The sequence below is a fragment of the Salmo salar genome, chromosome ssa03, assembly GCF_905237065.1.
Source record: "Salmo salar chromosome ssa03, Ssal_v3.1, whole genome shotgun sequence".
NCBI lineage: Eukaryota > Metazoa > Chordata > Actinopteri > Salmoniformes > Salmonidae > Salmo > Salmo salar.
The window spans coordinates 12036697-12061656 of NC_059444.1; the positions used below are offsets into that span (position 1 = coordinate 12036697).

General features: G+C 42.1%; 1 protein-coding gene across 4 annotated transcripts; it reads left to right on the forward strand.

The window, feature by feature from the left end:
* Nucleotides 1-1389: 1389 nt before the first annotated feature.
* ro60 (Ro60, Y RNA binding protein) lies at nt 1390-24657 on the forward strand. 4 transcript variants are annotated; one of them, XM_014189577.2, is made up of 9 exons: nt 1390-1819; nt 6036-6667; nt 6908-7128; nt 7601-7747; nt 7849-7986; nt 11245-11361; nt 11699-11815; nt 12065-12211; nt 22140-24657. In XM_014189577.2, exons 2-9 carry the CDS (start codon nt 6094-6096, stop codon nt 22293-22295), a joined length of 1617 nt encoding a protein of 538 aa, XP_014045052.1. In that variant the 5' UTR covers nt 1390-1819; nt 6036-6093; the 3' UTR covers nt 22296-24657. The 4 variants fall into 4 exon arrangements, with proteins under 4 accessions (XP_014045052.1, XP_014045051.1, XP_014045054.1 ...); XM_014189576.2 differs by having other exon boundaries at nt 1393-1819; nt 6076-6667; XM_014189579.2 differs by lacking the exon at nt 1390-1819 and adding an exon at nt 4232-4680 and having other exon boundaries at nt 6076-6667.
* Nucleotides 24658-24960: the final 303 nt, after the last annotated feature.

Below are 24960 nucleotides of genomic sequence, written 5' to 3' on the forward strand. Positions count from 1 at the left end.
TCAAAAATAAAAGCCTGCATTTCAAAACATTGCATAACTCATTCAAATAATATTGAATTTTAATCAATTGCCACTTTTATTGTGCCAACAACAAAATACAAAACGGCAATTTATGAAAACAAATATATGGTTTCTAAAAACATATATATATTTTTTTGATCAATAATGAAAAAATACAATGTTGACACTGATATGTTAAGAATATTGGCCTGTAGAGATTACATTTCTACCTGTCTCAGCTAAAGTGGGGTGGGAAATACTCAGTTTGGTCTATACTAACCTTATATGTGTAGTTTTGGAGGGGGACTGTGTCGTACATACCCAGCAGTACTTTGTTCTTCACCCCGTCCATAGCCCCCAATGCAATACAATAGATTGTAAGAAGGATCCATATTGGCTTGTAGAGCGAAAACCTTTCTACCTGTCACAGCTAAAGTGGGCTGGGAAATACTCAGTAGGGTCTCTACTAACCAAATATAGTTAGTTTCTCTATAAGCCAATATGCAGTGTCAGTATTCTGTATTCAACCCGTTGCTCAGCACGATAGCCATTTATTTTATTTAACCCTTATTTTACCAGGTAAGTTGACTGAGAACACATTCTCATTTACAGCAACGATCTGGGGAATAGTTACAGGGGAGAGAAGGGGGGATGAAAGAGCCAATTGTAAACTGGGGCTGATTAGGTGACCATGATGGTACGAAGGCCAGATTAGTAATTTAGCCAGGATACCAGGGTTAACACCCCTACTCTTACGATAAATGCCAAGGGATCTTTAGTGACCACAGAGAGTCAGGACACCCGTTTAACATCCCATCCAAAAGACGGCACCCTGTACAGGGCAATGTTCCCAATCATTGTCCTGGGGCATTGTGATATTTTTTTAGACTAGAGCAAAGGGTGCCTCCTACTGGCCCTCCAACACCACTTCCAGCAGCATCTGGTCTTCCATCCAGGGACCAACCAGGGCCAACGCTGCTTAGCTTCAGAAGCAAGCCAGCAGTGGGATGCAGAGTGGTATGCTACTGGCATTTAAGTTTCTGAAATTGAGTAATTCCAATAACATATATTTGTATTTTATTAAAAGTATTTATATAAATATGTCAAATTATCCATGTATTACAATGCTGTGAAAAACAGATGTGCTGCACTTGAGTGCAAAAAAATATATATCGATTTACCCAAACTTTAGCATGTCTTTGCAGAGGGACTCTTATTTTGAAGGAAAAAATAAAGCGTGTGTTCGTAAATTCACACTGGCGTGCCAGACTGAGTATGTACATTCATTGTCCGTTCATAAATTCAGAGCATACATTGGACGCTCTGGCCGAGGAGTAGGGTTTATCTGAGTGTTCTGACCTCACAACGGCAGTCACCCAAGTTAACTGGTTAAAGTTAGCTTGCTAGCTACTTCCAGACATAAATGAGAGAACACCTTACTCTGACCATTGTTCTCGCACTAGCAGAGCTGTTTAGGCTGTGTTCTTGTTACATAGAGTGTTGGTGACTGTAATTGTGCTGCTGGCAACAATTGACAAGTTTTTTTTTTGCCGACTTTTACTGACACCGGTCTTAAGGGTGTTGCGGGTTCATAAATGCATCAGTTATTCGGCACCCCGTCACACTCAGACGGCAGCGCTCTGAATTCGGATTAGATATCCAGAGTGAATTTACGAACGCACCCGAGATCTTGCGGACAGCATAACATCCTGATGCTAGGAGAACGGTTAATAGTCATCGGTCTGTATGATTCCCCAGTGACGCCCATACGACCTGAAAATCAACTATTAGCTACGTTATTAACTAGTCACAGAGTGTGGTAAGTGCAATAACCAACCTATGTGATGTTTTTGTCTTCAAAATAGAAACCGGAAAAATTCCAAATGTGTCCGTATCGCTAGGCCAGGTAGTACTGTGCAAACAGTGTGGCTAACTACAGCTAGCTAGCTATCATCGCAGCCAAATCACTAACTCTGGTCAATGTTGTTACGTGCGGTTTAATCTTTCTATTTTCCCCAATTTTGTTTAGTGACTGGCATCAATTTACTTTCGTTACTCACCAAAGTCACTAGCTATGTTATTGGAGTGCTGACACACTTTGTCGTTTCCCAGAAATACCGGTAAACGTTATTGAGCACTTTTGTTTTCCTCCAGACTGTCTCTGGTCCATACAGCCATTGGTCCACGCACATGCTCGTTAGGACCCACAGAGCCGGTGTTTCGGCTCGGAAAGTGTACCTCAATCCTGGGATGAGAAATGTGTTGTACTCCGAATTGTCCCGTTATCCCAACTGTTAAAACGAGAATATTGAAAGATTACGGGAGTTTATTTAAACGTATTGGTTTAACAGTTGCGATAATGGTACAACTGGGAGTACAACTCATTTCTCGCCCCTGGTTTGGAGGTACGTTTTCCCGAAGCCATAACTTGCGCAGTGACTTAATAATATAAACATGAAAGTGTGTCGGATCTGCTAGTTTGCGTCTGGACCAGCGCTACAACAAGATTAGCAAAGCTAGCCAGAACTGCTCTCTGACTGTGACTCGAGTTGGTCGGCAGTACTTTAATGTTTTTTTTGTAATGATAATTTAAATCGTTGCCTTGCCCCATGGATGCTTGTAGTTATCTATTAGGAATGTAGCCAGCCAGCTAGTTTGTGTGATAATTGTTAGCTGGCTAGCTACAGTATAGTAACTGACTAACGTTAGCTAGCTAACGTGTTAGCCAACATAAACTGACATAACCAAATTAAGCAGCAGCTGTGCATAGCATTTGGTAGTTGTCTACAGTAGCTAGTTTCACAGTCATAAGGTAGCTAGCTATCTTCTATGTTAGCCAGAGGTATGACTGTTATTAGCTGGCTAGCCATACAAGGTCTACGCTAAGTTAGCTAATAGGCTTTTGCATAGTAACAACAAACAATGGCGTGCATAATTAGAAACATAATAACCAGTTGTCTGTCTTGTCTGTCTTGTTTGTTGAACACCGAGGTAAAGTTGGTTTTATATTCACAAATTCAAGACATTCGCCAAAAGCCTTTTATTTTATTTTTTTATCATTAACTAATTCACCATTTGACACAGAATCATCAACCTAGATATGATTTATTCTATAAATGTCTAGCATCATTTTACAACCTTTTGTTTTGAGTAAAAAAATCCAGTTTTGATTTGATAGAGGGCGTGTGGTCAAAGTTCTAACGAGTCTGTTATACCCTATTAGAAGGGTCCTGGCATAACATTCTGCATCTTCAGTCATATTAAATTAGATTACAGGAACAAACGACGGGATGAAGGGGTCAGGCCTGATTAACAAAGAAGACGGGTGGATGGATCAAGAGGACCAAGAGGATCAACATCAACATTCCACAGTGGAGATAAGGAAAACTAAGAGTGAACCATAACAAACACTACTGTTCAAAAGTTTGGGGTCACTTAGAAATGTCCTTATTTTCAACAGTGAAGAGGTGATTCTGGGATGCTGACCTTCTAGGCAGAGTTGCAAAGAAAAAGCCATTTCTCAGACTGGCCAATAAAAATAAAATATTAAGATGCGCAAAAGAACAGACACTGGACAGAGATATGGCTTATTCTTTGCAACTCTGCCTCGAAGGCCAGCATCCCAGAGTCGTCTTTTCACTGTTGACATTGAGGCTGGTGTTTTGCGGGTACTATTTATTGAAGCTGCCAGTTGAGGACTTGTGAGGCATCTGTTTCTCAAACTAGACACTCTAATGTACTTGTCCTCTTGCTCAGTTGTGCACCGGGGCCTCCCACTCCTCTTTTGTATTCTGGTTAGAGCCAGTTTGCGCTGTTCTGTGAAGGGAGTAGTGCACAACGTTGTACGAGATCTTCAGTTTCTTTTAATTTCTCGCATGGAATAGCCTTCATTTCTCAGAACAAGAATGAACTGACGAGTTTCAGAAGAAAGGACTTTGTTTCTGGCCATTTTCTAGCCTGTAATTGAACCCACAAATGCTGATGCTCCAGACACTCAACTAGTCTAAAGAAGGCCAGTTTTATTGCTTCTTTAATCAGGACAACAGTTTTCAGCTGTGCTAACATAATTGCAAAAGGGTTTTCTAATGATCAATTAGCCTTTAAAAATGATAAACTTGGATTAGCTAACACAACGTGCCATTGGAACACAGGCGTGATGGTTGTTGATAATGGGCCTATGTAGATATTCCATAAAAAATCTGCCGTTTCCAGCTACAATAGTCATTTACCTCATTAGCAACGTTTACACTGTATTTCTGATCATTGATGTTATTTTAATGGACAATGATCTGCTTTTCTTTAAAAAACATGGACATTTCTAAGTGACCCCCATCTTAAGAACTGTAGTGTATGTATATACCAGAGGGTGGATAACAATATAAAACGCTAATAAGTGGACGGTACATGTTTTGTTTTTAGGCTAAATGTATACATTATGATTTGCCTCAGAACTGTATGTGAACCCCTCTGCAATCTACTAGCACTAACCATTAAAACCTAGTACTTCCAACAGGCTATTTGGTTTCTTTCTCTCTCAAACTGCTAGCACAGAGCCTACGTGAAAATGTGTTTTTTCACAACAAAAAAATCAACTGGCTCAAATCGGCTCTACATAATTCAGCAGGGAGGTGTGCAACTACCACACATTATACCAGTGGAGAAACTACGTCACCTACATAGGTATTACCATATCCCTTTCAACTCACATTCCTTGCAGAAAGAACTATTTTCTAACCTTTTAAAACGTCCAGAAAGACAGTGGTCTTAGAAGAGTATTTATAGTTTAAAAGACATATTTTATGTGAATGGATGTGGATGAAAGAATTCTGTCAGTGTTTTAATGTCCTAGTTTCATATTTTTCTTCTTTACCTCTTTCTTCTTTACCTCCAACTCTATATATCCAAGTGAGCCTATGAGGACCTTGGGGATCAGATTTACCATTATACCCATTGATCAAACATAACAGACAGACACTGCTCAAAAGGAGTTGTTTGTTATATCGATGCTCAGTTGCCACTTTATTAGGTTCACCACCCTATTCACGAAAATAAATTGCTCCTACATACACCAAGTCCCATGGTCTTTGCTTGCTAGACACTAAAGCATGCAGAGAAGTATTCAGGTATTCTGTTACTGTTTGTTTGAACTTTAGAATGTGCAAAATGACAGCACAGTCTTTGATGGTCTTTTGTAACTCAGAAAAGTTTCAAAACGTGTACTGACTGTGTAATAAACTCCAACTGGACTTAACTTGAACAGTATCTCCTTTCCCAGTTTCATCAACAGTTTTGAATTCGCTCTGTTCCAGATGCATAGGGGGGTGTACCTAATAAAGTGACCACTGCTTCTATATACTTTCCAGAATGTGTTCTGGGAATACCTGGGGTATTAAACATTTGGCTGTAAATGTTGAACAGTTGAATCTATTACCCCAGAAGATGGTACCGTTCAGCTTGTCTGGGGATGACAAAGAAGGACTTTAACAAAGCCAAAATAGGAAAATATTGGAAGGAGCCTCTTTGGTGTTAAATTAGAGACATATAAATAAAGGACTGGTGTGCCTTGTAACTACTTTAAAATGTGGAACTGTTGCACTAAAAATGCAAACATTGATTTGGCATACAATTGAAGGTTGTGTAACTTCATATAGAACAAATTGCACTTGAAATGAACATTTCTCGCAAATAAATGTATATTTTCACTTTTTTCTGCGACAATCACTGAATTAGTTGGTTATTGATTTATTCATCTTTACATGCAATATTTGAGATTTTATGTATTTCTAGAAAATCAAAACTGGAATTTGTCTGCATAACAAAAGGTTGTAAAAGTATGCTAGACATTTATAGAATAAATCATATCTAGATTGATGATTCTGTGACATGGTGAATTAGTTATTGATTTTTAAATGGCTTTTGGCGAATGTCTGTTGAATGTCCGAATGTGTGACTATAAAATCGACTTCACCTTGGTTTGCTGATCGCCCTAGCAAACCAGTGCAATTGTCCATTCAAAAAAAGTTTGTTACTTTCAGCTGAAACATCTGTGTCTCTACCTGTCCATCCATCTGACAGTTTAGAGGAGCTATCACAATGGAGCCATTGGGACAGGATGCCAACGACCACGGCCAAAACTCAGTTGGCGACGGTGTGCACCCATGGGAGGTAACAGACATGACCAGGCTCCGCCGCTTTATCTGCTACGGCTCGGAAATGGCCATCTATGACACCAAGGAGCACCGGCTGGGCATGGAGAGTGCCCTGGCTCTGCTCTCCCTGCTACAGGAGGGCAGGGGTTGCGAGGTGGTGGAGGAGGTCAAGAGGCTGGCTCTGGAGGGCAGGCCAGTCAGGACCAACCCTTCCCTGTTCGCCTTAGCTGTGTGCTCCCAACATTTGGACCTGAATACCAGACAGGGGGCGTTCCGAGCCCTGAGTGACGTGTGCCGGGCCCCCGAGCACCTCTTTACCTTCATCCAGTACAAGAAGGAGGCAAAAGAGAGGATGCGGTGCGGGATATGGGGACGGGCCCTGAGGAAAGCGGTGTCGGATTGGTACAATAAACAGGACCCCATGGGCCTGGCTCTGGCGGTGACCAAGTATAAAACGAGAGAGGGCTGGTCGCATCAGGATCTGCTCAGACTCTCCCACGCCAAGCCTGCTAACGAAGGTGAGCTGCAAGAGATTTACAATGTACACACTCTCAAACACTATTATCAATATACAAGGGACATAAGTAAATGGTGTAAGATTTAGACTACGGAGAATGTTTTTTTGTGTTGATGCCATTTTTTTAGTATAAGGGTTATCCTCATGGATGAAATCAGTAATAAAATAGTATCTCAGTAAAGCCTTTAAAGTAACAAGTGATTGTCTGATTTTTGCTCTGACAACTCTGCTGTGCTTGCAGCGATCGTGTTGATCAGTAAATACATTATGAAAGGATGGAAGGAGGTCCAGGGGGCATACGCCGACAAGGAGAACTCGGAGGAGGTGATCAAAGTCCTCTCGTACCTGGAAGCGGTTGAGAAGGTCAAACACAGTGCTGATGAGATGGAGGTCAGCCATCTAATAGAGGAGCATAGTCTGGAGCGGGAACAACTTCTGACAGACCACCTGAAGTCCAAAGCGGTGAGCAGTGTGCACCGACCAACTTATGTTTTTAACCAACTCTTTTAAAGGTGTACTTTGCTCAAATTAAAGTTGGTCAGATGTTGAGATGTCCTCGTCACTGCTAGCTTTTTTTTTTTAAGAGTGTAGTCCCACTCCTCACAGTTTTGGTTATTAACCGTGATACATAGGAAAGATAGAGGAGAGAGTGTGCTGAAATATAGCAGTGTGACAGATTCAAATCCATTGCGCGGGAGTATATGTAGGCTGGGGCCTGCGGCTTAGACCACTAGCCTACTCTAAGCCACACTCCTAGCTGTTTTCTACATCCAGCTCTATGTCTCAATGCCATATTAATGGGAAATATTAGCACCATATAATTATCATAGTGGAATTATCACTTTTTCATGTGTAGGGTCTCAAGACATCCTTATTACTTTTGTGGGATGGGGGTTGTTTTTTGGTCATGTATGATGCCTTTTCTCCACTGCAGGTATGGAAGGCATTGTTAAAGGAGATGCCCATGGAGTCAATGCTAAGGACCCTGGGTAAGATGACAGCAGACCAAGTCCTGGAACCAGGAAGCTCAGACGTGGCAGAGGTGTGCGAGAGGATCCAGAGTGAGGCGGCTTTAAAGAAGGTGAGGCGTACCTACCTACTGTCTCTCACCTTCTGACAACTGGGATTCATTCACATAATGCTTTCCCAGGGATCTATCTAACTGTTTTATTCTTGTCTTAGGCAAAACTCCACCCTTTCAGCGTCTTGACAGCCTCGGAAAACTACAAAAGGGGCCAAGGCAACCGGGGGAAAGTGAAATGGGAACCAGACGTTGACATCATCAAAGCACTGGACTCTGCTTTCTACAAATGTTTCACAGTAAGTCGAGCGTCGCATATACTGATACTCACAGATAGGGCTGTGGCAGTCATGAAATTTTGTCAGCCAGTGATTGTCAAGCAAATGTTAATTAACATAAACATATTTAGCATAACCTGCAAGCCACTGATGCAGAACTTTGGAACATCTACATTTTAAAAAGTCTAATACATTTAATATAGCTTGCACCATCACAATAAATCCATTATTTATTTTAGACAGGTCTTAAGAAACATGATATGAAGAAAATGTTCCATTTATATTTTAGTCATTTACTGTAAGTCACTCTTATCCAGAGCGACTTACAGTAGTGAATGCATGCATTTCATACATTTATAATTATTTTCTCTCCGTACTGGTCCCCCGTGGGAATCAAACCCACAACCCTGGCGTTGCAAACACCATGCTCTACCAACTGAGCCACACGGGACTGTAGTCTATTTCAGAAGAACAGAATAGCATACTCTTGAGTTGTCCTGATCTACCTATGCCATATAGTTGTGGGCTACACTAGTTCATTTAGCAGACAAGATTTGCTTAGAATTACAGTGGCATTATTTTATGGTATGAAAAATACATTTGAACATAGCTGAATAAAATATAAATAATATTTTCACCAAACGATTTCTGAGGGAGTGCCTACGTGGCTGTTCTGTGTTGAGCGGTTAACAAAGAAACAGGTCCTCCTATATGCTTAATTTAGAGCTATGTATTCAACTTCAGTTGTGATCCAAACGTTGGGCTATAGGTTTTGATTTTTAATACATTCTAAGGCTGCATGATGCGGCTAATGATTAGAAAAAGTTGCATGAAAGGCATGAGCTCTGCTTTGTTTCTTGCACACGCTGAACACACTTCAACAGTCTCTCATTCACAATTTGACAAGCACTTGATAGTGCCTGGAATTTCCCAGTGGCATCCCCCTTGTGTGGGAATATAATAATAATTCCCAGCTGCGTGCTCCAAAGCATCCAGGAGAAGGTCATTCGGAAAGTATTCTGACCCCTTGACTTTTTCCACATTTTGTTACATTACAGTCTTATTCAAATATTTATTACAAAACAATTCCTCAATCTACACACAATACCCCATAATGACAAAGTGAGAACAGGTTTTTAGACATTTTTGCAAATGTATTACAAATAAAAAACAGTTACATTATTTACATAAGTATCCAGACCCTTTGCTATGAGACTTGAAATTGAGCTCAGGTGCATCCTGTTTCCATTGAAGCCAAACTATGGCATGCAACTGCGCATGGGGACAAAGATCGTACTTTTTGGAGAAATGTCCTCTGGTGTGATGAAACAAAAATAGAGCTGTTTGGTCATAATGACCATCGTTATGTTTAGAGGAAAAAGGGGGACGCTTGCAAGCTGAAGAACACCATCCCAACCGTGAAGCATGGGGGTGGCAGCATCATGTTGTGGGGGTGGTTTGCTGCAGGAGAGACTGGTGCACTTCACAAAATAGATGGCATCATGAGGAAGGAGAATTATGTGGATATATTGAAGCAACATCTCAAGACATCAGTCAGGAAGTTAAAGCTTGGTTGCAAATAAGTCTTCCAAATGGACAATGTCCCCAAGCATACTTCCAAAGTTGTGGCAAAATGGCTTAAGGACAACATAGTCAAGGAGTGGCCATCACAAAGCCCTGACCTCAATCCCATAGAAAATTTGTGGGCAGAACTGAAAAAGCATGTGAGAGCAAGAAGGCCTGACTCAGTTACACCAGCTCTGTCAGGATGAATGGACCAAAATTCACCCAACTTATTGTGGGAAGCTTGTGGAAGGCTACCTGAAATATTTGACCCAAGTTAAACAATTTAAAGGCAATGCTACCAAATAATAATTGAGTGTATGTAACTTCTGACCCACTGGGAATGTGATGAAAGAAATAAAAGCTGAAATAAATCATTCTCTCCACTATTATTCTGACATTTCACATTCTTAAAATAAAGTGGTGATCCTAACTGACCTAAGCCAGGGCATTTTTACTAGGATTAAATGTCAGGAATTGTGAAACAGAGTTTAAATGTATTTGGCTAAGGTGTATGTAAACTTCCGACTTCAACTGTATGTAAATTTATACATTTGCAGAAATAAAAAAATATATACTTTTTGCTTTGTCATTATGGGGTATTGTGTGTAGTTTAAAGGGGGGGTAATCAATTATAGAATAAGGTCGTAACGTAACAAAATATGAAAGTCAAGGGGTCTGAAAACGTTCGAATGCACTCTGTGTGAAAATTGTTTTGATTTAGAAGTGACCGTTATCATGCACCTGTCTCGGAACAGATGCTGGGGGAAAAAATGTAATCTATGCACTTAATTAGCAAACGGTGGACGCTTTTCCCGTGGTTAATTTTCATGCCAGCCAGGTAGGCAATACTCTTGTTGTAAAGTGAAGCGATGTGTTTAGTGTTAGGAAATTTGAGAAATAAATATAGTAGGCCTAGCCTATAGAAACCTGATGGGCTCCTCTTTTTAATAGAGGCCATCAACTGTTTTCTCACGCAATTGCCTATGGGGTCTCATGAAGTGTTTGATTTTTCGATCACATTTGCATTGATGTCACAGTGATTAGAGAGACAATAGAGTGCTGAGTAGGCTACTAATGACCATGAGCAGCATCAGAGCTTGGAGAACCCTAGTTACCGTGACTAAACGGTCACATGGAATTTGACTGCGGTCGTTACTCGTCACCGCCGGTGTGGCGGTAAAGCGGTCACCGTAACAGCCCTACACAGAGCATCCCACTGTTCTGAGTAGTGTTCACAAATGCAAAACGTTAATTGTCCCCCACGATGAAATGGATACGTTTGTCGCACACGATATCTGACGTTAGTGGCCACATTTTTACGAAACATGGGTATGATGCGTCGTGCCATATAGATCCGGGATTTTCAAAATGACACTGATTGGCCCAAGGTGGTAGCTATCGTAATTAACTGAAATGTGTTAGTCACAAACAATATCTTAATTGGGATGCATTATTATTGAGGGACGACATGTTTACTGTTGCCATGTTTTTTTTCGTTTTTTTCCCATTACATTTTAGTCATTTAGCAGATGCTCTTATCCAGAGCGACTTACATAAGTAATTAGGGTTAAGTGCCTTGCTAAAGGACACATTGACAGATTTTTCACCTAGCCGGCTCTGGATTGAACCAGCAACCTTTTTCGGGTTACTGGACCAGCACTGTTAACCTCTAGGCAACCTGCCACCTTACTTCACTTGTGTTTCTTTCCTGAGAACGTGGAGCCGGCGGGGAAGCGCTTTATGGTGGCGGTGGACATTAGCACATCACTGAGCAGCGTTGTTAAGGGGACTGCCGTCAGCACAGCTGTAGCGGCTGCAGCCATGGCCATGGTAAGTCAACGCACTATGAGCGGTACTCCTAAACAAGGCTAAATGACTAATGTAGTTGTTTTGTAGCTGTCTTTCAAAGCGGTGTCTCTAACAGTTCGAAGACTGGTCTCTGGAGGAAGGTATAGTCAAGGAAAGGGTCTGTTGACACATTCTATGGATTCCTGCCACATGTTTCCCCACATGCCTCCATCTCAAGAGAGCACAGGCATTGCATGCGTGCTTTGTAATGAGGACTTGTCATTTTTACATTTGAATGTTAGTCCCTCTCTGAGATGCCAGGAATTATTTCAGCATTGTGTTCTAAGTTGGTTGTATCTTGGTTGTATCTATGTTACAGATTTTTGCGCGGACGGAGGCAGAGACACAGGTTATGGCCTACTCTGAAGGAGCTATAGTTCCTTGCACCATCACTGAAGGCATGTCTCTTCGACAAGTAGCAACCGAGCTGGTCAAGGTATGGAAACAAGAAGTGTCTCTCTGCAAACTATGCACCTCTGAATGACAAAATACATTTTTTTTACGGAAAGCTTGCTTGGAAAAAAACGAAATTCTCTTGCCAAAGTTCTAAAAGTTCACTGAAAGGCTTGAGAAAAGTTAATTTCCGTTTTGTTACGCTGGGCCCTACTGAACATTATGAATTTAAAATGTAATGACTCTGTGTCATGTTCATAGCTGACCCCCTGTGTCAACCACCTGTTCACAGATCCCCAGTGGCTATACAGACTGTGCTCTCCCCATCCTGTGGGCCTCGGAGAAGACGATCACCGTGGACATGTTCATCATATTCACCAACAGTGCCTGTTGGCACGGCGAGGCCAATCCAGCGGAGTGTCTGAGGATGTACCGACATGTAAGACACTTTGCTGTGGTGTACCACTGTCCTTCCCCTCTTAACTCCTTATTCTTTTGGTTGCATAGATATACAGCCTCATTATTACATCATTATATTGTATGTCATTACGTGGAACTACAACACTGTAGTGGCATGCAAGTGGCAAACATGGCATGACACATCCGCAAATATTGTATCCTCTGATCGTTCTTAATCATGTCAAATTAAAATGTATTGGTCTCGTACACATATTTTACAGATGTTATCGCAGGTACAGTGAAATACTTATGTTTCTAACTCAAAGTGCGATAATACCTAGCAATACACACCAATTCTAAAAATATGAGTTAGTTGGGCGGCATCCACATTTTCATACTGTTTCTGTACCTTCCCGGGGTTATACGGTATTACCGAATGTCCACACAAGGGCCGGTATTTCCCAAAAAACACTTCCTTTTTTTTTTTTTTTAATACATAACTATTTAGGCAACAGGGATCTTGATCCAGGAGAGGTTTGAATGTCTCTGTTGTAACCAAGAAGCTTGATCTTGACATCTAGCCACTTAGCTAGCAAGTTAGCAAACCAAATGCATAGCTGGAGTCCTGAGCTGGATCTAATTTATTTGACACATTGGACATTTTTTATAGTTATACTTAACCTATAGTTACAGTATAAGTAACTATTATTACGGTATCGTATTACGGTATTGAAAATCATACCGGCATTATTTGTAAATATTTCTAAATTCAAAAACATCCTGTGGCGTTCTGCATTAGCATCGAATAGCCCCCATGATATGCAACTTTTCAGCGAAGTTAGGAACCAATATACACAGGCAGTTAGGAAAGCTAAGGCTAGCTTTTTCAAGCAGAAATTTGCATCCTGTAGCACAAACTCAAAAAAGTTCTGGGACACTGTAAAGTCCATGGAGAGTAAGAGCACCTTCTCCCAGCTGCCCACTGTACTGAGGCTAGGAAACACTGTCACCACCAATAAATCCACTATAATTGAGAATTTCAATAAGCATTTTTCTACGGCTGGCCATGCTTTCCACCTGGCTACCCCTACCCTGGTCAACAGCCCTGCACCCCCCACAGCAACTCGCCCAAGCCTCCCCCATTTCTCCTTCACCCAAATCCAGATAGCTGATTTTCTGAAAGAGCTGCAAAATCTGGACCCCTACAAATCAGCCAAGCTAGACAATCTGGACCCTCTTCCTAAAATTATCTGCCGAAATTGTTGCAACCCCTATTACTAGCCTGTTCAACCTCTCTTTCGTATCGTCTGAGATTCCCAAAGATTGGAAAGCTGCCGCGGTCATCCCCCTCTTCAAAGGGGGTGACACTCTAGACCCAAACTGCTACAGACCTATATCTATCCTACCCTGCCTTTCTGAGGTCTTCGAAAGCCAATTTAGCAAACAGATTACCAACCATTTCGAATCCCACCGTACCTTCTCCGCTATGCAATCTGGTTTCAGAGCTGGTCATGGGTGCACCTCAGCCACACTTAAGGTCCTAAACGATATCATAACCACCATCGATAAGAGACATTATTGTGCAGCCGTATTCATCGACCTGGCCAAGGCTTTCGACTCTTTCAATCACCACATTCTTATTGGCAGACTCAACAGCCTTGGTTTCTCAAATGACTGCCTCGCCTGGTTCACCAACTACTTCTCTCATAGAGTTCATTGTGTCAAATCGGAGGGCCTGTTGTCCGGACCTCTGGCAGTCTCTATGGGGGTGCCACAGGGTTCAATTCTCGGGCCGACTTTCTTCTCTGTATACATCAATGATGTCGCTCTTGCTGCTGGTGATTCTCTGATCCACCTATGCAGACGACACCATTCTGTATACCTCTGGCCCTTTGGACACTGTGTTAACTAACCTCCAGACGAGCTTCAATGTCATATACAACTCTCCTTCTGTGGCCTCCAACTGCTCTTAAATGCAAGTAAAACTAAATGCATGCTCTTCAACCGATCGCTGCCCACACCTGCCCGCCCGTCCAGCATCACTACTCTGGACGGTTCTGACATAGAATATGTGGACAACTACAAATACCTAGGTGTCTAGTTAGACTGTAAACTCTCCTTCCAGACTCGCATTAAGCATCTCCAATCCAAAATTAAATCTAGAATCGGCTTCCTATATCGCAACAAAGCATCCTTCACTCATGCTGCCAAACATACCCTCGTAAAACTGACCATCCTACCGATCCTCGACTTTGGCGATGTCATTTACAAAATAGCCTCCAACACTCTACTCAACAAATTGGATGCAGTCTATCACAATACCATCCATTTTGTCACCAAAGCCCCATACACTACCCACCACTGCGACCTGTACGCTCTCGTTAGCTGGTTCTCGCTTCATACTCGCCGCCATACCCACTGGCTCCAGGTCATCTACAAGTCTCTGCTAGGTAAAGCCCCGCCTTATCTCAGCTCACTGGTCTCCATTGCAGCACCCACCCGTAGCACGCGCTCCAGCAGGTATATCTCACTGGTCACCCCCAAAGCCAATTCTTCCTTTGGCCGCCTTTCCTTCCAGTTCTCTGCTGCCAATGACTGGAACAAACTGCAAAAATCACTGAAGCTGGAGACTCATATCTCCCTCACTAGCTTTAAGCACCAGATGTCAGAGCTGCTCACAGATCACTGCACCTGTACATAGCCCATCTGTAAACAGCCCATCCAACTACCACATCCCCATACTGTATTTATTTATATATTTATCTTGCTCCTTTGCACCCCAGTATCTCTACTTGCACATTCATCTTCTGCACATCTACAATTCCAGTGTTTAATTGCTATATTGTAGTTACTTCGCCACCATGGCCTATTTATTGCCTTACCTCATTTGCACACACTGTATATACACTTTTTCTACTGTACTATTGACTGTGTGTTTGTTTATTCCATGTGTAACTCTGTGTTGTTGTATGTGTCGAACTGCTTTGCTTTATCTTGGCCAGATCGCAGTTGTAAATGAGAACTTGTTCTCAACTTGCTTACCTGGTTAAATAAAGGTGAAATAAATAAAATGAATGGTATATTGCCCAAGCCTAGTCAGAGTCTGGAATATAAATATATGTACCAGTCAAAAGTTTGGACACCTACTCATTTAAGGGTTTTTATTTTACTATTTTCTACATTGTCTTGAAGGAGTTCCCACGTATGCTGAGCACTTGTTGGCTTGTTGGCTGCTTTTCCTTCTCTCTGTGGTCCAACTCATACCAAATTATCTCAGTTGGGTTGATGTCGGGTGATTGTGGAGGCCAGGTCATCTGATGCCGCACTCCATCACTCTCCTTCTGGTCAAATAGCTCTTCCACAGCCTGGAGGTGTGTTTGCGTCATTGTCCTGTTGAAAAACAAATTATATTCCCACTAAGTGCAAACTAGATGGGATGGCATATCGCTGCAGAATGCTGTGGTAGCCATGCTGGTTCAGTGTACCTTGAATTCTAAATAAATCAGACCGTGTCACCAGCAAAGCACCATCACACCACCACCTCCATGCTTCACGGTGGGAACCACACATGCGCAGATCATACGTTCACCTGCTCTGCGTCTCAGAAAGACACGGCAGTTGGAACCAAAAATCTAAAATTTGGACTCGTCAGACCAAAGGACAGATTTCCACCGGTCTAATGTCTATTGCTCATGTTTCTTGGCCCAGGCAAGTCTCTTCTTCTTATTGGTGTCCTTTAGTAGTGGTTTCTTTGCAGCAATTTGACCATGAAGGCCTGATTTCACGCGGTCTCCTCTGAACAGTTGATGTTGAGATGTGTCTGTTACTTGAACTCTGAAGAATTTATTTGGGCTGCAAATTCTAATGAACTTATCCTTTGCAGCAGATGTAACTCTGGGTCTTCCTTTTCTGTTGCGGTCCTCATGAGAGCCAGTTTCATCATAGCGCTTGATGGTTTTTGCAACTGCACTTGAAGAAACTTTCAAAGTTCTTAATGTTCCATATTGACTGACCTTCATGTCTTAAAGTAATGATGGACTGTCATTTCTCTTAGTTTATTTGAGCTGTTCTTGCCATAATATGGACTTGGTCTTTTGCCAAGTAGGTTCTATCTTGTGTATACCAACCCTATTTTGTCACAACACAGCTGATTGGCTCAAACGCATTAAGAAGGAAAGAAATTCCACAAATTAACTTTTTAACAAGGCACACCTGTTAAATGCATTCCAGGTGACGACCTCATGAAGCTAGTTAAGAGTGTGCAAAGCTGTCATCAAGCCAAAGGGTGGCTACTTTGAAGAATCTAAAATATACACTGCTCAAAAAAATAAAGGGAACACTAAAATAACACATCCTAGATCTGAATGAATGAAATAATCTTATTAAATACTTTTTTCTTTACATAGTTGAATGTGCTGACAACAAAATCACACAAAAATAATCAATGGAAATCCAATTTATCAACCCTTGGAGGTCTGGATTTGGAGTCACACTCAAAACTAAAGTGGAAAACCACACTACAGGCTGATCCAACTTTGATGTAATGTCCTCAAAATGAGGCTCAGTAGTGTGTGTGGCCTCCACGTGCCTGTATGACCTCCCTACAACGCCTGGGCATGCTCCTGATGAGGTGGTGGATGGTCTCCTGAGGGATCTCCTCCCAGACCTAGACTAAAGCATCCGCCAACTCCTGGACAGTCTGTGGTGCAACGTGGCGTTGGTGGATGGAGCGAGACATGATGTCCCAGATGTGCTCAATTGGATTCAGGCCTGGGGAACGGGCGGGCCAGTCCATAGCATCAATGCCTTCCTCTTGCAGGAACTGCTGACACACTCCAGCCACATGAGGTCTAGCATTGTCTTGCATTAGGAGGAACCCAGGGCCAACCGCACCAGCATATGGTCTCACAAGGGGTCTGAGGATCTCATCTCGGTACCTAATGGCAGTCAGGCTACCTCTGGCGACCACATGGAGGGCTGTGCGGCCCCCCAAAGAAATGCCACAACACACCATGACTGACCCACCGCCAAACCGGTCATGCTGGAGGATGTTGCAGGCAGCAGAACATTCTCCACGCCGTCTCCAGACTGTCACGTCTGTCACATGTGCTCAGTGTGAACCTGCTTTCATCTGTGAAGAGCACAGGGCGCCAGTGACGAATTTGCCAATTTTGGTGTTCTCTGGCAAATGCCAAACGTCCTGCACGGTGTTGGGATGTAAGCACAACCCCCACCTGTGGACATCGGGCCCTCATACCACTCTCATGGAGTCTGTTTCTGACCGTTTGAGCAGACACATGCACATTTGTGGCCTGCTGGAGGTCATTTTGCAGGGCTCTGGCAGTGCTCCTCCTGCTCCTCCTTGCACAAAGGCGGAGGTCCTGCTGCTGGGTTGTTGCCCTCCTACGGCCTCCTCCACGTCTCCTGATGTACGGGCCTGTCTCCTGGTAGCGCCTCCATGCTCTGGACACTACGCTGACAGACACAGCAAACCTTCTTGCCACAGCTCGCATTGATGTGCCATCCTGGATGAGCTGCACTACCTGAGCCACTTGTGTGGGTTGTAGACTCCGTCTCATGCTACCACTAGAGTGAAAGCACCGCCAGCATTTAAAAGTGACCAAAACATTAGCCAGGAAGCATAGGAACTGAGAAGTGATCTGTGGTTACCACCTGCAGAACCACTCCTTTATTGGGGGTGTCTTGCTAATTGCCTATAATTTCCACCTGTTGTCTATTCCATTTGCACAACAGCATGTGAAATTTATTGTCAATCAGTGTTGCTTCCTAAGTGGACAGTTTGATTTCACAGAAGTGTGATTGACTTGGAGTTACATTGTGTTGTTTAAGTGTTCCCTTTATTTTTTTGAGCAGTATATTTATTTGTTTAACACTTTTTGGTTACTATATGATTCCATGTTTGTTATTTCATACTTTTTGTTCAATATTATTAGACAGTGTCGAAAATAGTAAAAATAAAGAAAAACCCTTGAATGAGTAGGTGTGTCCAAACTTTTGATTGGTACTGTGTGTGTATATATACAGTGCATTCGGAAAGTATTCAGATGCCTTGACTTTTTCCACATTTTGTTACGTTACAGCCTTAATCTAAAATTGATGAAATTGTTTTTTTGCCCTCAATCTACACACAATACCCCATAATGACAAAGCAAAAAGATGCTTGTAGGAATGTTTGCTAATTTATTCTAAATATCACATTTATGTAAGTATTCAGACCCTTTACTCAGTACTTTGTTGACACACCTTTAGCACTGATTACAGCCTCAAGTCTTCTTGGGTATGACGATACAAGCTTGGCACACCCTGTATTTGGGGAGTTTCTCTCATTCTTCTCTGCAGATCCTCTCAGGTTGGATGGGGAGTGTTGCTTCACAGATATTTTCAGGTCTCTCCAGATATGTTCGATCGGGTTCAAGTCTGGGCTCTGGTTAGGTCTCTCAAGGACGTTCTGAGACTTGTCCCGAAGCCACTCCTGCGTTGTCTTGGCTGTTTGCTTAGGGTCATTGTTCTGTTGGAAGGTGAACCTTCGCCCCAGTCTGAGGTCCTGAGCACTCTGGAGCAGGTTTTCATCAAGGATCTCTGTACTTTGCTCCGATCATCTTTGTCTCGATCCTGACTAGTCTCCTAGTCCCTTCCGCTGAAAAACATCCACACTGCATGATGCTGCCGCCACCGTGCTTCACCGTAGGGATGGTCTCAGGTTTCCTCCAGATGTGACACTTGGCATTCAGGCCAAAGAGTTCAATCTTGGTTTTATCAGACCAGAGAATCTTGTTTCTCATAGTCTGAGAGTCCAAGTTGGCTGTCATGTACCTTTTACTGAGGAGTGGCTTCTGTCTGGCCACTCTACCATAAAGGCCTGAATGGTGGAGTGCTGCAGAGATGGTTGTCCTTCTGGAAGGTTCTCCCATCTCCACAGAGGAACTCTAGAGCCCTGTCAGTGACCATCGGGTTCTTGGTCACCTAGGCCCTTCTCCCCCGATTGCTCAGTTTGGCCTGGCGGCCAGCTCTAGGAAGAGTCTTGGTGGTTCCAAACTTCTTCCATTTAAGAATGATGGAGGCCACTGTCTTATTGGGGACCTTCAATGCTGCAGAAATGTTTTGGTACCCTTCCCCAGATCTGTGCCTCGACACAATCCTGTCTTGGAGCTCTACGGACAATTCGTACATTCATCTCTAGTACGTTCATCTCTAGGAGACATAATGTGTCTCCTTCCTGAGCGGTATGACGGCTCCGTGGTCCAAAGATGTTTATACTTGCTTACTATTATTTGTACAGATGAATGTGGCACCTTCAGGCGTTTGGAAATTGCTCCCAAGGATGAACCAGACTTGTGGAAGTCTACAATTTTTTTCTGAGGTCTTGGCTGATTTATTTTGATTTTCCCATGATGTCAAGCAAAGAGGCACTGAGTTTGAAGCTAGGCCTTGAAATACATCCACAGCTACACCTCCAATTGTCTCAAATTATGTTAATTAGCTTATCAGACGCTTCTAAAGCCATAACATCATTTTCTGGAATTTTCCAAGCTGTTTAAAGGCACAGTCAACTTTGAGTATGTAAACGTCTGACCCACTGAAATTGTGATACAGTGAAATAATCTGTCTGTAAACAATTGTTGGAAAAATGACTTGTCATGCACAAAGTAGATGTCCTAACCGACTTGCCAAAACTATAGTTTATTAACAAGAAATTTGTGGAGTGGTTGAAAAATGAGTTTTTAATGACTCCAACCTGAGTGTATGTAAACTTCCGACTTCAACTCTATCTCAGCAAAAAAGGAAACATCCTCTCGCTGCGTTTATTTTCATTAACTTAACATCTGTAAATATTTGTATGAACATAACAATATTCAACAACTGAGACAAACTTAACAAGTTCCACAGACATGTGACTAACAGAAATTGAATAATGTGTCCCTGAACAAAGGGGGGGTCAAAATCAAACGTAAGTCAGTTTCTGGTGTGGCCACCAGCTGCATTAAGTTCTGCAGTGCATCTCCTCCTCATGGACTGCACCAGATTTGCTAGTTCTTGCTGTGAGATGTTACCCCACTCTTCCACCAAGGAAAACCTGCGAGTTACCGGACATTTCTGGGGGGAATCGCCCTAGCCCTCACCCTCTGATCCAACAGGTTCCAGACGTGCTCAATGGGATTGAGATCTGGGCTCTTCGCTGGTCGTGGCAGAACACTGACATTCCTGTCTCGCAGGAAATCACGCACAGAATGAGCAGTATTGCTGGTGGCATTGTCATGCTGGAGGGTCATGTCAGGATGAGCCTGCAGGAAGGGTACCACATGAGGGAAGAGGATGTCTTCCCTGTAACGCACAGCGTTGAGATTGCCTGCAATGACAACAAGCTCAGTCCGATGATGCTGTGACACACCATGATGGAGCCTCCACCTCTAAATCAATCCCGCTCCAGAGTACATGCCTCGGTGTAACGCTCATTCCTTCGACAATAAACACGAATCCGACCATCACCCCTGGTGAGACAAAACCGCGACTCGTCAGTGAAGACCACTTTTTGCCAGTCCTGTCTGCTCCAGCGACGTTGGGTTTGTGCCCATAGGCGACGTTGTTGCCGGTGATGTCTGGTGAGGACCTGCCTTACAACATGCCTACAAGCCCTCAGTCCAGCCTCTCTCAGCCTATTGCAGACAGCCTGAGCACTGATGGAGGGATTGTGCGTTCCTGGTGTAACTCGGGCAGTTGTGGTTGCCATTCTGTCCCTCAGGTGTGATGTTTGGATGTACCGATCCTGTGCAGGTGTTGTTACACGTGGTCTGGCACTGCGAGGATGATCAGCTGTCCGTCCTGTCTCCCTGTAGCGCTATCTTATGCGTCTCACAGTACGGACATTGCAATTTATTGCCCTGGCCTTATCTGCAGTCCTCATGCTTTCTTGCAGCATGCCTAAAGCACGTTCATGCCGATGAGCAGGGACCCTGGGCATCTTTCTTTTTATGTTTTTTCAGAGTCAGTAGAAAGGCCTCTTTAGTGTCCTAAGTTTTCATAACTGTGACCTTAATTGCCTACCGTCTGTAAGCTGTTAGTGTCTTAATGACCGTTCCACATGTGCATGTTCATTAATTGTTTATGGTTCATTGAACAAGCATGGGAAACACTGTTTAAACCCTTTACAATGAAGATCTGTGAAGTTACTTAGATTTTTACGAATTATCTTTGAAAGACAGGGTCCTGAAAAAGGGACATTTATTTTGTGTGTGTGACACTTAGATTGCACACAGGTGGACTTTAACTAATTATGTGACTTCTGAAGGTAATTGGTTGCACCAGATCTTACTTAGGATCTTCATAGCAAAGGGGGTGAATACATATGCACGCACCACTTTTCCGTTTTAGATTTTTTTTAAACAAGTTTCTATTTTTTATTTTTTCACTTCACCAATTTGGACTATTTTGTGTATGTCCATTACATGAAATCCAAATAAAAATCCATTTAAATTACAGGTTGTAATGCATCAAAATAGGAAAAACACCAAGGGGGTGGATTCTTTTGCAAGGCGCTGTATATGCAGGTGTGAATTTACCACATGTGTTTCTTCAACTTTATTGGAGTCCATCTCAAAGATGATCAATGGAAACTGGATGCACTTGAGCTCAATTTCGAGTCTCATAGCAGTGTCTGAATACTTATGTAAACAAGGTGTTTTTTTGTTGTCATACATTTTTTAATCTGTTATTGCTTTGTCATTATGGGGTGTTGTGTAGATTGAGGAAAATATTTAATTTAATCAATTTTAGTATAAGGCTGTAACATATCAAAATGTGGAAAAAGTCAAGTGGTCTGAATACTTTCCAAAGGCACTGTGTGTATATATATATATATATATATATATATATGGTGGTGGTGGTGTGAATAGACAGTATGCACAGTATATGAATTTAAAAGGGTCTCGATTGTGTTTTGTTTTTGCTAGAAAATGGGTATCTTCTCCAAACTTATGGTGTGTGGGTTGACCTCCAACGGCCTATCCATCGCTGACCCCGCCGAGGACAGGGGCATGCTGGACCTCTGCGGCTTTGACCTGGGAGCCATAGAGGTCATCCGTAACCTAGCCCTGGACCTGATCTGAGAACAGATTCTGGACAGTGCAAAGACGAGAAAGAAAAATATGGAGAGAATTGGTGGAAATACCTTGAAATGGATGTGGCTGGAAACGACGCAGAGAGCGGATTTCTTTTTTAAAGTTGATATTTCCAATAACGATTTCTTCAATTTATCATAACCTCAAAAAAATTATAAGGTCTCCCTGTTGGTCATGTTGAGAGGTTAGCATGTCTTGGGGGTATGATGCATCAAGTGCTTCATTTCTAAACGGTAAAACAGATGAAAATACTCTCAAATAAAAAGTGACATCTGTACTTTTTGGGCACAGCGGTCTAAGGCACTGCCTCTCCGTGCTAGAGGTGTCACTACAGACCCTGGTTAGATTCCAGGCTGTATCACAACCGGCCGTGATTGGGAGTCCCATAGGGCGGTGCACAATTGTCCCAGCGTCGTCTGGGTTAGAGTTTGGCCGGGGTAGGCCGTCGTTGCAAATAAGAATTTGTTCTTAACTGACTTGCCTAGTTAAATAAATCAAATAAATACTCACACCTCATATCTAACATTTGAGCTCAAATCCAAAATGCTGGAGTATAGAGCCAAATTCAAAGTTTTAGCTTCAGCCTCCAAATAAATACGTAGGGGAGTTTATGTAAGAAGGAATCCCTGTATACATCTACCACTGGAGGATGGCTCAAAATAATGGCTGGAACACCGTTTGATACCATTTCACTTTTTCCACTCCAGTCATTACTACAAGCCTGTCCACCCCAATTAAGGTGCCACCAATCTCCTTTGATATGTTATAGCAAGTTTGATGTGAACATAGAGCGCTTTTTTAATCTGTCAATTTTCATAATTTAGCAAACTCACTTATCCTGAGTGACTTACAGGAGCAAATCAACAGATATTTCACTTAGTCTGTTCAGGGATTCGAGCCAGTGACCTTTTGGTTACTGGCCCAATGTGCTTAACCGCTAGGCAACCTGCCTCGTCTCTTTTGACTTCTTCAATTGGTCTAATCACTATATAGAAGACTAAGCAACTTATTTTGTTCGATTGCAGTATATATTTTTTGTTTTTTTATTAGGTCAAACACATGATAGAATACAGTTGGTGCACTGAAGCATGTAACATGCGAATCCATTTAGTTTAATTTGCTTTGTCACAAGTCAAAACAAGGAAGTATTTGATGCCAAGAGATGAGAGAGTGACTGTCATCATTGTCACTGGCAGTTTTTGGCAAACCTGCAAAATTGGTTTATTCCCTGGGTCATGTTCATTAGGGCAGACGTTCAAAAAGGTTTTAAAATCTTGGACAATGGAAAATTTAAAATGAACGTTTCTTATTGGACAAGTGCAGGAAGTCCCTCCCTGTTTCAATTGGTTTTCTATTTGGTGCCTAATGATCTCGACCCTGGAATCTATTGATTTTATGGATTACCAATGGCTTTTTCTATTGCTGTATCATGTTGTTGAAGGTCTAAACAAGACCATTTAATAGTCTGAAGACTGAAGCTGCTAGACGCACATTAAAAGTATTCCAGTGTAGGAGGTTTATGATAAACAAGCACTAATGTTAGAATGTCAGTTATCCAAATACTTACTAATGTTCCATAGAAACTTACTAGCTACTTTTCCATTGTAATAGATCCCACTGAATGTATCTTTGTCATACTTGTGTAACACTGTAGATATTTAAAATGCAATGCTTTATAATTCTTCAAATATTGAATAAATAAAATGAGAATACTAAAATGCTTTACCTTTTAGCAGTCAATTCAATGGGAGAATGTTGGCTGAAGCTAAAATAGCGCAAGTGGAAAGTATTAACTGTGGTTTATTGAATTGTTATTTTCTGTCTTCTGTCATTTCAGATCAACCCTAATTTAGACAAAACAAATTCAGACCCGGTAACTGTGATTTCTAAAGACCTTTTTACTTTGTGTTGATTTCATCTTATTCAATATAAAGTATGGCACAAAATGTCAGTCTATTAGGGCCCCACCAGTTCCCAAGTTGGTCCCAACCCCATGAGTTGAGATAGAAGCCCATCTGAGGACATCGGTTCGAACGTAGTTAACAGAACATGCTACATTTGAAAATGCTCTAGACCCTAATAATGCATTCATTCTGAGGTAATAATACTTTGGAGTCATTTGCGATAGTAGAGAATACAGTGGGGCACATTGACAGGTGGAGATAGAATGGCCACAGCAGTCCATATTGATAGAGAAAGTTGAACTGAATAAATTCTAAATGTAGGCCTTACTGTCACATGACTAATCCATTCCTCTTTCAACTGAAAGGTGATTTCAGTTCATATTGCATGCCATTTACATTAGCCATAGTGTCAATGCAAACCTTAATAAAGTGTTTCATGGACATTTCTTTACTATGTGTGTATTTACTTTACAAAATGTACCTTTTACAGAGAAGGCAAGCAAGTATTTTGTGGCTATAGAAGGGAATTCAATTTTTCTTTTTAGGCATAATGGCCATAAATGAATCATGATACATTTATGCATTTTATATATGGAGAACAGAGATTATAATAAAACAAAAAGTGAAATGTTATGCAATTTGTGTTGAGAATAGACCTATCCATTGACACTGAACACAAATACAACTGGAAATTGGGATCAGGCATTCTGTGAGACCACATTGCATTCTGTTGATAGGTGACTGGGGGC